We start from the raw sequence: 16242 nt of genomic DNA on the forward strand, positions 1-16242 counted from the left end.
TGATCTGCACATTGTTACATCAACATAGAATGATACAGCACAGAAGGAGGCCATTCAGCCCATCGTGCCTGCGCTGGCTCTTTGAAAGAGCTATCCAATTCGTCCCACTCCCCCTGCTCTTTCCCCATAGTCCTGCAAATTTTTCCTTTTCAAGCGTATATCCAATTCCCAACACACATATACAACATGTCCATGCCGCTAACGGTGCCTGTAATTACAATATTACACTAAAATAGGTAACTATGCTTAGGCACTCAGAACGTCCACCTGGTTTCTTCAGTTAAAAGGCGAATCCAGTGGTTAACCAGGTAAGCAACATCTGCCTGAGAGCAGCTATCATTATCCCTATATGAAGCAGATACTGTACTATGGGCGATCATAATGATGCTGAGGAGGTAGGAGATAGTAAGGCATTAAGCACTGTTGATGAAGGAGCAGCAGTGGAGTGGGTTGATGAGGGGCCAGCTGGTACTGGATGGAGGTGTAACATGCTAAGTTCCCCTCTTTAGTTATATGACACTAAGCCGCTAGTGGGCCTGGTTTTCAACCAAGGTTGCTGGAACATCAGTGCTGTATTTCAGGATCACTTATTCCTATACACACTACATTTGAAGGTAGTCTGATTAGCATGAGGGAGCCCAACACCCATATTCTCATCATCGCCCACAAGTGACATCAGAGGGCAATGACACGGACAAGTGTTTCAGCCTACTGCACCAGGAATCCCGCTATTCCAAATAAAACAGATCAATGAAGAATGTAAGCATGGTCTGGATTTTAAAAAAAATGAAATTAGTTTGCTTTCAAGAAACTATAAAAAACAAATGCTATTTCATTCATGGTCTACATCAATGGTTTTAATTATGAAGCTTGGAGGATACTGCAATCCATCTGAGCAGCTCCTCACTGCCATTTCAGCTTCTGTGCACATCACTGAGCGAGTGGGAGCAGCTCAGCAAGATCAGCAACAAAATGGACCATTGCTAATGTTGTTAACATATCTATATGATGCCAAGATGACCTGTCCACCTATTCACAGTAGAAAATACCTATCTTGGATGCCTCATCAGCATGTCTACGCTGCTCCGGCAGTGTAAAAAAAAAGAGTTGGAATTCAACAATATCATTTTTTATTTTAAAAACAGAACAATTGCTTTGGCCATTTTGGCTCTGGTGGGTTTTTGTGAATCAAACACTATGACCAGCTTCTTCCACCAAAGTGCTATATTGTGGTCATCAATTTCAATTGAGAAGGGCACTACAGAAGTATACACATATTAAAATGCAACACACATATGCAGAGCTGAGAATACAACTAAATAGTAGGTATACTGTGCATGATGACCAAGTCCCGTGTTAAAACTAGTTAAATCCCGCTGTTGAAGTGTAGGTACAATAAGGTTTTGAGTGCTCCATGACTAAGAAAGACAAGGAAGGATTTCAATATGGAGTTAAAATATGTTCCTCACAAGATTTGCAAGGTTGCTAATATGACCATTAAATAAAAACATGTTTGTCATTGAAGGGGAAAAAAATATGCACACACATGCCAAGGTTGCAGGATTGCCATTCATCTCCATGGAAACAAGAGACAGCGATGTCACAGTTAAACTGTGGCTGAAGCCAGTGAAACAGACCCAAAATAGCCCACGCATCTTACACCTCGGACAGGTTTCGACATCCTGGCCAAGTTGTCAAGCTGTTGTAGTTAGAAATGCTTATTTGTGAAGGCAAATAATTACTCCCCAAAGGTCACCTTCAGCGGACAGTGCTCCCGAGCCTGTGTAAACTTCTGATACCTCCACCCACGGGGTTCCCTGCAAGGGGTATTCTAGTCAGTCCCCTGGATTGCAAATACAGCCCAATTTCATTGTTCAGTTCTTGGAAAATATTTAACCAGCGTGTACAATATGATAGGATCTCACTTACATGGCAGGGAGGGGGAAGGTACTGCGTTTCTTGGGAAATACAGTTCTGGAGTTCATTACCACTCCCACTATGACATTTAGTGTTGCAGAATCCCCACCATCGAGCTTGTGGGAAGGCACAACCTCAGTTTAATACCTAATCTGAAAAGGTGGTACCTTAGGGAATGCAGTCAAATATCACTATCACTTTGTTTAAAGAGACATTAAACAAATTAAGTTCACTCCAAACTCAAAACTTTTGTTGTGTTTAAATTCAGTCAACCCATACAAATCTAAACTCCATATAAAGCAGTACAATGGTTCCTCACCATTACCGTGTTGCAAAGCACAGAAGCTTACAGCATGAGATGTGGCCATTCAATCCTTTGTGTCAGTGACAGATTTTTGCTAGAGTAATCCAAAACGAACCCCACCGCCCTGCACTCTTCTCATATCCTTGTATCTCCTCTACTTCAACTATTCATCCACTTTGCTCTTAAAGGATGCAATAGTCTCTACCTCAACTACTACTGGTGGCAAATCATTCCATATTCCAACAACCCTATGCACAAAAAAAAATTCTCCTAATCCCTTTCTTCACTCTCAGTATTAAATACCCGCTTATCCTTTCCTGCTCCGGTAGAAATAGTCCCAGTATCCCAAGCCTCTCCTTATAACTTTGGTTTTTCTCATCTTGGTGAATCTACACTGTACTTTCTATAACAGGGCATCCAAAACTGCACACAACACTTGAACTCTGGCCTAAACGGTGCTTTGTACAAATTTATTCTAACCTTCTTACTCTTGACTCTTGGATTCTATGCCCCTACATAACCCCAAAATGCTATTTGCCTTTTTTATGGCTTTAGCTACATGCACTTGCACCACATCATATATTTGAATCCTCCGTGTCTCTTTGTTCATTCACGCCCTTCAGCATCCTTCCATTTAGAGTACACATCTAGTAACCTCCTAGAAGGTTTTTCCTTCCAAGATGTACTCTCTCACACTTACCCTCATTAAATTGCATCTGCCACCTGCCTGCCCATTCCATGAACCTGTATGTTTGCTTCAAGTCTTTTACAATCATCCAACCCACAACTTTTGTGTTGTCAGCAAATTTTGTCATGGTGTTTCCTATATATAGAACAAAAGTGGATCCAACGGTGACTCCTAGGGTACACAACTTCCAACCCTTCCCCACTCCCAGCAACACCCATTAATCTGAACCCGTTGTTTCTTGTCCAGAAAGGAGTTCCTATTCATGCTGCTAAATTTCCCTCATACACCTGAATTTTTGTAACAAGCCTCTTGTGAAACACCTTATCGTATGCCTTCTGAAAATCCATATACACATCTAATGCATTGCCTTTAACTATCCAGCCAATTACTTCAATAAAACTATTAACATGCCCAAACATCACTTGCCTTTAACAAATTTGTGTGACTACCCTTGATTAACCTATGCATGTTTAAATGCTCAATAATTTTACTTTGAATTATGGATTCTATGCGGGGGGGGGGGGGGGAATTTTACCCCCAAGGACGGGTGGGTTGCGGGCAGGTGGGAAGGTAAAAATGATAAAATTCTCAAACCCAACCCACCAGTCTAATTCGCCCCAACCCTCCGATGTCCCACCCCACCCACGCGACGTTAGACCTGCCTGACATCGCTCCCTGGCTGCTTTCCCACCCGACAGGCAGGCAGCCTGTCAATCTGGCTGGCTGTCGGGTGGGAAACCTGCAGAAAAAATTTAAAAGACGTCCTGCAGTTAATTTCTTCAGGACGTGCGGGAAACCTTTCCGGGTTTCCCATCCGAAAATCCCCCCCCCCACCCACCCCCCTTCCACTCTCTTCACGACCCCGAGTAAATATCGGGGCCTAAAAGTTTGCCCATAACTGCCATTAGAGTATCTGGGCTATAGTTATCCAGTTTACTCTTGTCTTTATTCATGATCAGAGATGTTACTTTGATTACCTTCCTGTTCTCTGGTATGATGTGGCTCCATAGTTATTATTTGGAGAGGTGTCAAATTTAAATTTCAGCTGTGCCATTACAGGAAGGCATGAAGCAGAGGTCAGGCTTTCTTTACCCTTCCCTGCCTGGTCACTGGAGCTCCCACGTGGATCACTGGAGCAGGTAGACGGGGCCTCAGTATAACATCCGAAAGACGCCAACAACGGCAATGCAGCACTCCCTCAGTACTGCCCTATTGTCAGCCCAGATTACAAGTTGAAGTCTTTGAGCGGGGGCTTGGACTCACCCTAGAATGCTATCAACTGAGCCAAGCTGACACTTGCTGAAGCTGTTTGCAAAGCACCGCTGGCAAGGGCTTTCGAATAGAGAGTGGGATGGTAAAGCATAAAAAGGTTTCCCCACCCCTCACCCTCCAAACATTTCATCAAATTTTGAAATCAGTCACCTAGAATAAAGATAAAAGTATCTCGGTAGATTTTGTCTGGGAAGAACCTCTTTATAACCGAAGGCACAAAAATTATCTGTTAGTGATGTTACTTTAAAAAAGTAAAATACCAAGGCCCTTAATCTCAGAAACATTAAAAAATGAGCAAATAAATGACTAATACACTAACAGATACAGAGATCATTTGAAAAATACACAGTGCTTATGAAGCATTTCATGTACTTTATGAAGGAAGGCTGTTTGCCGCTTAAGAACGGACTCTTACCTGAACAATCCACGTGACTTCTGGCAGGTCCAGCCCACGTGCTGCTACGTCCTTTCAGAGGAAAAAGACAGACAGAATAGAAGATTACATGGTGCTGAGACAAGACCCCAGCATGCCACTTGGTGGGCTACATGATGCCTGAAAGTACAGATGGGCCGCAGGGCAATCGGTGCCAGCTTGTCAGTTGGATTCAAATGACTCATTTATTTGGTGCAGAAGCTTGCAAAGCGAGCAAGCTAATGGAGAGAGGGAACCTAACGATTCACTAGGAGGGGCCACCATTTTGCCACTGTCATCCCACCATCCTGCCAAAAGTCATTATTGCCTTTTGCAGAAAGCCAGCAGCAGGGTAGTGGCCCCCGTCGTCCGGGCGACAGATTGTACCATGCTATCAGTGAAGGAATAAGAGGGAGTTAAAGCTGTCAGAAGCGCCTACAACTGCTTGAAACCAGAGGAAACTGGCATCTTAGGTTAGCTCTTCAGTCCAAGGTGCACACAATTCATATGAATGACCTTTTCTAAAACTGTACCATTACCAAAAAGAACAGGGTCCAAATGCACAATTACAGAGACAATATTATATGTAATTAAAAATCTGTGTAACATTTTAATGTGAGCAGGCTTGACTTGAGGCAAGTCAACACTGCATTTCTAGGACTAATTCCAAAATGAACTGAAGCTTTTTAACCTCAAGCTGGGAAATTTTCCATCAAAAAATTACAAAAATGGGAAATCTGCATAGAGGTTTAAACAAACAATTAAAGCATCATTAAAGGTTATTTGTAAACGTGCAATAGCTGATTGAAGTTTAACTGCTGCAAGCTCCATTAAATTTGGGCTTTGTGGGTCACATATGCTGTGCAAAACCGATATAGGAAGGGCTGCTTAAACATTGAAGTGGACCAAAAATTGAATCCATCCCAGAGAAAGGACATAAAAGGTCTGTTGCCCCACAGCAGGAAAGAATAGAAAGTCAAACAATTTGATTAATTTCATTCCAGCTCTTTGTGGATTCACACCCACAGCCCTAAAAAATCAACATTGTGGTGTTACTCCAACTATTTTTCTTGAACAGGTTACTAGGACGGCGTGCATAGGGTGAATGGAAATGTACACAGTTCAAGAGGTAAAAGTAGCTATGGGGTTAAGGTCACTGACAGGGCAGCTGATAATGGGTGGTGGGCGGGGGAAGAAATGGAGGAGAAGTGAATATCCATCTCGTTCTCACCATAACACCATCACCAAGAGAACGCCTATACAAAATAAGATCAAAAGAGATTTTCTCAGCCGCGTCAGAAATGGGCTGCAAATTAGTACCAATCAACAGGATTAAATAAGCATTTGGTTCAATAAATAAATAATGCACTGATGAACTATACTGCATTGTCCTAGAGAAAGAGGGAAAACTGCAGGATGGCTCAACATGCAATACTCTTGCGCTCCGCCTAGAAGCATTAGCAAAGGTAAGCTGCAGGAAAAGTATAGGCGAGGATGGGGGGGGAGGATATACATGTTTGAAATTATGAGGAAACACTCAAGATTCCACAAAGTGCACGGGGTGTGAGTTAGGGTTTCCCAGTGTGGACCTGTTATAGGGTCAGAGCTGAGAGAGGACCGAAGAGATTTGCTCAGGTAGTGGACTGTGTGGTTAGCGACAAGAGGATTTTCAGATATTTTTTTTAAAAAATTGTATTATTTACTGATTGCTGTGTTGGATGGAAAGGGACAGTCTGGCAGGAACCAGCACGGAGTGCTGTCAGGGGTTAAATCGAGGTGACAAGCACCAAGCTGGATTAAGCTCATGCTGAAAGTTTACTTGGGTCATCTGTTCTGGTCACAATGTTATTCAGTGGTTATAATTTAATGGTCCTTGCTGGTATGGCCCAGCTCAGAACTCACCACATGGGGAAATGTGGGCATGCACCCACATTCTGGCACGCCAAGGCACGCCACTACAATATATGGGTCCCAGCTTTTAAATAAAAAATCTAATTTCAAGGGTAGAAAACAAGACAAATTTCCATTAAAAAAAAGGTAACACTGTTAAGCTTCAGGTTATAAAACTGACCAAACATACAAGCCCTCAGTCTTCTGCTTTGGGCATTTTAACTCTCTTCAGTAGTTTTGTAACTCAAGGTCAACACTTTCGTCGTACTCTACAGTGCGCAAGTGCGTGCACACATACCTATTTTAACAGGGTTTTGTTTTACCGTTTGGATTTGATCTGGTTAAGGCATTATATTTGCAGCCATACACCATTACAAATTGCAAGATACTATCTTGTGTAATTTTTCTGCTGCCTAGTTTAGAAAAAGTCTATAAATATATGAAAACCCACAGGTCAATAATACCTACATAAAAAGGAGGTTGTGTACATTTATGCAAGTCTTGGAATCTCTTGAAAAAAATATCTCCATGTTCAGGTGTTTTACAGGGAAGCTTAACAGTGCATGCTGTAGCAGGGATGATAATGTATCATAGAATGTTATGCAGAGAGACAGCTGTGTATAGCTTTTCCTTTTAAGCTGTACATTTTCATATGTTGATAGGCTTAAAATCTTTTTACTAGGTACCTGAAAAATTACACAACATAAAAAAACCTTGTGCTGAAACTTGAAATGTACGAACCAGATTAAGCGTGAAAGGCAAAGTAAAACCCTACACAGTAAAACCCAGTGCTCTTTGCTCGGTTATGTTTCTTTGGTGACAGCTTGCCTTGAAAGAGCAGTTCAGGAGTGCGTCATTACAAACAGGATGAGCTCGGAAGGGTTTATCAGCGCTAATTACTCCCGATAGCTGTAATTTACACTTTTTCGGTGGGTGGAAATAGTCAAGATTCACACGTTTAGAGATCAGCATCTGCCACCTTTGGAGTGCAGAATGCCACCTTCTGCAGTCTGAGCAGGAGCAAGGAGAGCCAAAACAATCCAACACACGGCTCAGATTAATACCTGACAGCAGCAGCTTGGTCAATTCTAGCTCTAAGTGGACAAGACACACCTGTCTCTTTATTATACGAGTGCAGTTGGTTGAAAACAAGCAGAATGGAAGAACAGAACCGAATGAAGGTAGTGCACATAGTCTTAAATTTACAAAGCATGACCGTACAGTGCTAAGGAGATGAAACCTGCAAATAAAACCCCGTTATTCCACTGAGTGTTCGATGCTGTGCTGAGTAAGCCATGCTGTGTTGGGAGATATCAAGCAAAGGCCTGTAACCTTCCCATAAGGGGAGGTCACCAGGTTGCCGTCATGTGTCTTCTAGCAAGCAGATGAAAAACAGTTAGTATAGGCTTGGGAACAAGTCAGCCACCCTCCCTCCTGGCTGCAGGAGGCGAATGGCCTGGTGATATCAGCACAGAGAGCAGGGGTGGGGGGAGGGAGAACAGTGAGGAAGAGCAACCTGGTGACCTCCCCTTATGAAAAGGTTGCATCCTCCCTTTTTAAAATTTTTTTTTTTTTAATATACAAGATTGGCTTATTCTTTACATTTTTGACAGCTTCATATTAAAAGAATTTCAGCTATTTTATCTTTTATATTCTCCCCAAACTTTGGAAAGAGCTCCTGAACTAATCAAAATGTAATTTTTCAGAGTCTTTTGGGATACTCTGATTCTATAATAACTAGCACTCAGGATATCTGCTTTTATTATATCTTCAGTAAAATAGTGGTTTACTAAAGACCCATCACTCAGGAGAAAGCAGACCTTATGATTTCCTGCAACTGACATCAATCTGTAACAATTAAAGAGTGACAGAGGAGCATCGATACTATGGTCAGCTGACATCACACAACATGGGGGGGGGGGTGGTGGGGGGAAGGGGGGGGGCCAGGTAATTACTACTTTCACCGGTTGGGTGGTAAACTGGGCGCATTCTACAACGGGTGGGTGGTCAGCTCTGCCAGTTTACTGCCCAAGCAGTGAAGGTGACAATTCCCCCCTGGCTTTCTCTGTTGCTGTCAGTGTGGTCAAATCGTGGAAAAAGGGTTTTTAGCACAGCGTACTCTTAGACCAGTGTAAATAATGGCACTGTAACCAATGCTCCCTCTAATTTTTATTTTAGGTGTGTGGCCCCTTTAAATTTGCTGTGCATGTTACAATGCGTTACAGCTGGTGAGTGCCCTGCGCGGGACCTCCAGATCACTGCACCACCGCCCAGCTTAGGGGGAACATTAACTGTAACCTTCAAGCACATTCCCACCACAGACTACTGTTGCGGTATCTAGAAGCTGCACTACCTTCAGTCAGTCCTTACTCTGTTGTTTAGCTTTTCATATTTAAGTCTCGGATATAATAAATATTGATGACAGTTCTCAAGTTTTACACTAATCTATCACCCCTCGAATTATAGAAATTACTGAACATACGATTAGAAATATACACTTAAGACATTTTCTTAAACCTTTAAGTGACAGTTTACCACTAACAAACTGCAACCAACAATTCTACAGCCAAGATAGGAATTATTAGTTGAATTCATATAAAATTTAAGTTCAGTTAATTCTGCAGAAGCAAACTTTCTGTTATCTTCATCATAGATTCTGAAAATAAATTTGGCTTCTGGAGCATTTCAATTTTTAACTGGTCAATTTCTGACTTTAAAAAAAGTTATGATGAGGGTCCTACACCTGGAAACATTAACCTGCCTTTTTTCTTTTTAGATGCTGATGGACCTTCTGTGTATTTCCAGTACAGGAAACTCTCATTTAAACAGCACCTAAATATCCGGAATTCCCTATTAACCGGCAAAATTCTCACTCTGAAAACAACACCTCAATAACTGGCAATGTTGCCAAGTCCGAGTCTCCCGTGGTGGCCGAGTTAGTCAGTGGGGGTAGTTCTCCAAACTGCCACTACTCGGCTTCTTGGCGCTGTCGGGAGTCGGAACACCTCAATAACAGGAGTCTGACTCTCCCGCGCTGCTGATAGTCTCTTCTGATCCGCCATTTTACAGGGGTACTGTGCGTCTCCCACGCTGCTGGTAGTCATTGCATTGCATTGCATTACCCTCAACTGGCAGTACTGTACTTAATCAAGCATCTTCCACCATCCATTTAACACAACATTCTGTAGGTGAGTACCCAATTACTGTATACTGCACATTTCTTGATTTTTTTAATTTTTCTTTGTTAAAAATAGCCTCGGTAGATAACCCTCTCCGTCATCCGGAATTTTTGATCAATCGGCAACACGCCGGTCCCGTCGGTGCCGGATACCAAAGAGTTTCCTGTATTTTTATTTCACATTTATCCATCTGTGTGAAAACTTAACTCAATGCAAAATTTTTAACAGTTAAAATAAAAAGAGCCGCTTTTAAATCGAAGTGCAATCCGAGGGTAACAGCGCTGGAAGCAGCAGGTGTGGGGTGTCACAATAGCATGTGGTGGTGAGCTGGCGAAATGGCTGCAAATTGTGGGGATTGGGTGAGAGAAAAAAAGTGAGGTCCACGGGGAACAGGGTTTGGTACTGCTGAGGGCTACTCACGCACCTTTTCCTTTCATTCCAATAGTGCAACACAAGCACTAAACTGGCCCACCCAGTAATTTACTCTCGTTGATGACGTCAATTTGCATATATAAATTGCCACATTTTAAGTCCTTAATAGAAACAGTTCCATACTGAAGAGCTATCAATTGTGGGTGATTTCATAGCAGAGCAGCCTTAGGGTGGATTTACACTAGATTTGTAAAACAACAACAATTGAAAAATTTAGGCCACAAGTTTAGCATCAGTGTGAAGTAACTTCCACTTCAGACCAATGCTAGGTTTGCAGTGCAAGCCTGGAGTCAGGATTCAATCTCAAGTGAAGTGGAGCGAGATACCCTGAAGGGGCTAGTCTTACACTACTTTGGTTTGACATCGCATGGAGTGTAAATCCAGTATGGTGCCAAATCTAGTTTATAAATTTCTCAGAGCTTACTGAATTCTCTGGGCATTTTTTAAAACCTATCAGCCCATGACTTAACTATTGAAAAGATCAGAGGTTCTCCCTTCTCTGCTATCTAAACATTTAGAGGGCTAAATTCGGTTGATTTGCACCTCCTGTTAGTAAGAGGGCACTAACGGGGCACAAATCAACTAGCGCCTGGGCGTGGTGCCTCTATCGCCTCCCGTGAAATTCAGCAGGAGGTTAGCGGCGGCGCTAACCGTTAGCGCTGTGCCGCCAGCGATGACATCATCGCCGTGCGCAGCGCCCCGACTGTAATATTTGGTGGCACCCCCCAACTTACCGCCGGACGCTATGTCCGCCGGGGTTAGGGGGGCCTACCTGTGGTAAACCACTGTTTGTATTCCTGTTTGTATTCCACTGTGTACATGCCTGGACATGCCTCGGCTGACTCCTCCCACAGGTCCTAGTATAAAGGTGACTGCTTCCCAGCCCTTTGTATCCTGGACCGGTCGACCACGCGAGGCAGACCTCCATTCTGTTGTTAATAAAAGCCTTTAGTTACTCTTCTAACTCTCAGTCTTTTATGAGTAATTGATAGCGCATCAATTTTATTAACAACATTTTTATAATGGAGAAGATCCTCACACCAGCATGCCTGGACTTAGATCATCGGGAGGCGGACTCATCCACCAAGTTTACTCACTGGCTTAAGTGTTTCGAAAAATTCCTGACCGCCTCCGAAGCAATCAAATCGGACGAGGACAAACTGGATGTCCTGACCTCCAAAGTGAACCACCGAGTGTACTCGGTCATCCAAGACGCGACCTCGTACGCGGACGCTATCAAGCTCCTCAAGGACCAGTACACGCGCCCAGTGAACGAAGTGTACACCAGGCACCTCCTGGGGAGTCGTAAACAACAACCTGGGGAATCGACCGTGGAATACCTTCAGGCACTGTCTGTGCTTGGCTGGGCCTGTGGTTCTAAGGATGTAAAGGCCGCCGTGTACACAGAGGAACTTATCCGGGACGCTTTTGTAGCGGGCCACAGATCCAATTACACCCGACAGCGACTGTTGGAGCAGGGTAACCTCGACCTCAACAAGGCCTCTGAACTCGCACTATCGTTGGATGCAGCCTACCAGGGCATGGATGCCTACTCCTCTGCACCGTGGACGCCGCGGGGAATGACAGCCTGGGACACGGTAGGACCGCCTCATAGCGCCGTGCCACCCCAGCCACACCCCAACAACGGCCCAACTACCGCAGCAGTGTCCCAAGGCCAGACAGCAGTGCCCCAAGGCCAGAAATGCTACTTCTGTGGCCAGGCAAAACACCCCAGAGCGCGCTGCCCGGCGAAAAACGCGATCTGCTCAGGCTGCGGGAAGAAGGGACACTACGCTAGCGTCTGCAGGGCCAAAGCCACCCCGAACCCCAGCAGCGCCGCGTGTGGGCCATGCGGGCCGCCATCTTGGACCTCCCCGGCCACGTGCGAATCACCGGTACAGCAGCCATTTTGGACGCCTCCAGCCACATGGGGATCATGGACGCTGCCATCTTGGACGACAGCCGGGACGCAGCAGGCCCCCGACACCGCCTCATCTGATACCCGCAGCGACACACCGACCCCTACGCTGGCATCCGTTACACTGGACCAAGCGAGACCGCACCAACTGGCCAGTTCCACAGTGGACATTAAGGTAAATGGTCACGATACAATCTGCCTTTTTGACTCTGGGAGCACGGAGAGCTTCATCCACCCCGACACGGTGCGGCGTTGCTCTCTCCCAGTCCTGCCTGCGCAACAGCGGATTTCTATGGCCTCCGAGTCCCAGTCGGCGGACATCGGCGCGCTACTGCGTGGTGACACTCGTAGTAGACGGGACCGTGTACGATCATTTTAAACTTCTGGTCCTGCCTGACCTCTGCGCTGCCGTCCTGCTGGGGTTAGATTTTCAGTGCCACCTTAAAAGTGTTACGATGGCGTACGGTGGACCCCTACCCCCACTCACAGTCCGCAGCCAGCAGCTTCCAAATTGCCCGCCGCGCACCAGGTGCAACCTCTCCACACTGAGTCACCCCCCCACCACTGTTTGCTAACCTCACCCCCGACTATAAGCCCATCGCCACAAAGAGCAGGCGATACAGTGCCGGGGACAGGGTTTTCATTAAAACCGAAGTGGAGCAGCTCCTGAAAGAAGGGATTATTGAGGGCAGCACCAGCCCCTGGCGAGCCCAGGTTGTGGTCGTTAAGACCGGCGAGAAGCAGCGCCTGGTCATCGACTACAGCCAGACAATAAATCGCTACACCCTGCTGGACGCTTACCCACTCCCCCGCATAGCTGATATGGTCAACCAGATCGCGCAGTACCGCGTCTTCTCGACCATTGACCTGAAATCAGCGTACCACCAGCTCCCCATCCGCCCTGAGGACCGCCAGTACACTGCCTTTGAGGCAAACGGCCGCCTCTATCACTTCCTTAGGGTTCCCTTTGGCGTCACCAACGGGGTCTCCGTCTTCCAAAGGGAGATGGACCGGATGGTAGATCAAAATGCGTTGCAGGCCACTTTCCCATACCTGGACAATGTGACCATCTGCGGCCGTGACTTGCAGGACCATGACACAAACCTCGAAAAATTCCTCCGCACCGCCCAACTCCTAAACCTGACATATAACAAGGAGAAGTGCATATTCCGCACAAACCGCCTCGCCATCCTTGGCTGTGTTGTGGAACACGGAGTCATCGGCCCCGACCCCGACCGGATGCGTCCCCTTATGGAACTTCCACTGCCCCACTGCCTCAAGGCCCTGAAGAGGTGCCTAGGGTTTTTCTCCTATTACGCCCAGTGGGTCCCCTACTATGCGGACAAGGCCCGTCCGCTGATCAAGTCCACCTCTTTTCCCTTGACGGCAGAGGCCCGCTTAGCCTTCCACCGTATCAAGGAGGACATTGCCAAAGCCACCATGCACGCAGTGGACGAATCCATCCCGTTCCAGGTGGAAAGCGACGCGTCCGACTTTGCCCTGGCCGCTACCCTCAATCAGGCGGGGAGACCCGTGGCCTTCTTTTCACGAACCCTCCAAGGCCCGGAGACCAGACACTCCGCTGTTGAGAAGGAGGCCCAGGCGATTGTGGAGGCTGTGCGTCATTGGAGGCACTACCTGGCCGGAAAACGATTTACCCTGCTCACTGACCAGCGTTCAGTTGCTTTCATGTTTAACAACAAGCAGAGGGGCAAAATCAAAAATGACAAGATCTTGAGGTGGAGAATCGAACTTTCCACCTACAACTACGAGATCTTGTACCGGCCCGGGAAGCTAAATGAACCCCCGGATGCGCTATCGCGTGGCACCTGCGCCAGCGCGCAGATCGATAGACTGCGGGCCCTCCACAATGACCTCTGCCACCCGGGGGTCACCAGGTTCTTCCACCTCATCAAGGCCCGCAACCTGCCTTACTCTATTGAGGAGGTCAGGACCATGACCAGGAACTGCCAAGTCTGCGCTGAGTGCAAACCGCACTTTTATAGACCAGACAGGGCCCACCTGATAAAAGCCACTCGCCCCTTCGAGCGCCTGAGCGTTGATTTGAAAGGGCCTCTCCCCTCCTCCGACCGCAATGTGTACTTCCTCAATATTATTGATGAGTACTCCCGTTTCCCGTTCGCCTTCCCCTGCCCGGACATGACCAGTGCCACGGTCATTAAATGTCTGAACAACCTCTTCACCCTGTTCGGCTTCCCCAGCTATATCCATAGCGACCGGGGCTCATCGTTTATGAGCGACGAACTCCGTCAGTACCTGCTAACTAGGGGTATTGCCACAAGCAGGACCACCAGTTACAACCCCCGGAGGAACGGACAGGTGGAAAGAGAAAATGCGACAGTTTGGAAGGCCGTCCTGCTAGCCTTAAAGTCTAGGGGCCTTCCAACCTCCCGCTGGCAGGATGTGCTCCCCGATGCGCTCCACTCTATTCGGTCACTGCTCTGCACTGCCACTAACGCCACCCCTCATGAGAAAATGTTTGTCTTCCCAAGGAAGTCCACATCGGGGACATCGCTACCGCCATGGCTGACGTCCCCAGGGCCGGTCCTACTGAGAAGACACGTGAGGACCCATAAAACGGACCCCCTGGTCGAGAGGGTCGACCTCCTCCACGCCAACCCCCAGTATGCTTACATCGCATACCCGGACGGGTGGGAGGACACAGTCTCCATAAGAGACCTTGCACCCTCGGGGGCCGCAGTAACCCACTACCACCCCCCCCCACGATCCGATATCCAGCCCCAGCAGACGGCAGGCCTGGGCCCCGCGACCCGCTCGACATCTACGAGGACGACACGCCTGTGCCACAGCCTACGCTGGACTCGACGCCGGAAGCTTCACTACCCCTGCCGTCGCCACGCCGATCACAGCGGCAGACAAGACCTCCGGAGAGACTCCAATACACTAACTTTTAATACACTTCACCCCGCCGGACTCAATTTTAAACAAGGGGTGAATGTGGTAAACCACTGTTTGTATTCCTGTTTGTATTCCACTGTGTACATGCCTGGACATGCCTCGGCTGACTCCTCCCACAGGTCCTAGTATAAAGGTGACTGCTCCCCAGCCCTTTGTATCCTGGACCGGTCGACCACGCGAGGCAGACCTCCATTCTGTTGTTAATAAAAGCCTTTAGTTACTCTTCTAACTCTCAGTCTTTTATGAGTAATTGATAGCGCATCACTACCTGCGGCCGGGGCGGCGCTAGTTAAGCGGGAGGTGGCGGGCAGCCATTTCTGTTGCTGGCCGCCTGCCAGCACCTGCCCCCGTTGCTGTCCCCGGTCCCCGTGAAATCGCCCCGCGGGGTGCCGGCTGCTCTCCGTGATATTGGGTCGCAGCGCCTCAAGAGGGATGCGGGGCACTTCCAGTAGCGCTCCTCCTCCCTCTTGGGGCATTACCTAGGAAAATCGGTCGTGGGGGCGCGACCCAATTTTTACCCCTTAAATTTTTTATTGTTCTAACTAACCAAGCAACAGACAAGCAATGTAAACAGATTTTTGCCTGACTACTACCCGATCTGCAGCGACCAATCCCAAACTGGTGCCTGCAGGTTAAATGCACCTTTACTATGCCAGACTGGCCAGCCTATGAAGGCAGCTCACCACCACCTTCTCAGGGGCAACTAGGGATGGGCAGTAAGTGCTGGCCTGGCCAGTGACGCCCACATCCCAAGAACAATTAAAAAAAGCTTCATATAGACTATGGTAAAGATTTTCCAGTATCTAATCATAAGTACAATCTTGTAGACCCATTATTAATTACACCTATATAGGTTGCTAACTCAATAAGAAATCCTAAACTTGGAATTAATCTTTATTTCATTGCTATTAGTCAATAAAAAAACACTGCTAGCTCCTTATTTCATAGCTTAGTATGGGGTATAGTATATTATATACAGTTTACATGGTGGAAGAGTTAAATAAATTAGGTGATTCCATAGTTTAAAAAAAAAGAACACATTGCTGCTATATTCATGCTGGCCCCCAAGCTATCTGGCTGGCATGCTGGGGATTCTCCGAGCGGGAATTTATGTTATCAAACCCTAAATCTAACCAATCTAGTGTTGGTTGTAGAGCTGGTTGAACTTCTGGCTTCATGGCACACTAGTAACTGCAACATTTAAAAAACTGCTTTAACAAGGTTTATATTTTGTTCCAAAAATATTAATTCCTGTTAATAAAAATCATTTCAGCATTTACTTTAGAAAAG

The 16242-nt window shown here is 46.6% G+C and overlaps 1 protein-coding gene across 5 annotated transcripts in view; it reads right to left on the reverse strand.

Moving 5' to 3' along the window:
• ddx31 (DEAD (Asp-Glu-Ala-Asp) box polypeptide 31) overlaps positions 1 to 16242 on the reverse strand; it is a 110857-nt gene that overhangs the window by 60655 nt on the left and 33960 nt on the right. For all 5 annotated transcript variants that reach the window (XM_085965531.1, XM_085965533.1, XM_085965532.1 and 2 more), the window contains one exon: positions 4597 to 4647. In XM_085965531.1, the coding sequence (XP_085821657.1) occupies positions 4597 to 4647 (51 nt within the window). The remainder of the gene's footprint in view (positions 1 to 4596; positions 4648 to 16242) is intronic.

This window comes from Somniosus microcephalus, chromosome 23 (assembly GCF_052327205.1).
Source record: "Somniosus microcephalus isolate GS21.2 chromosome 23, FLI_Smic_1.0, whole genome shotgun sequence".
In the NCBI taxonomy this organism is placed as follows: domain Eukaryota; kingdom Metazoa; phylum Chordata; class Chondrichthyes; order Squaliformes; family Somniosidae; genus Somniosus; species Somniosus microcephalus.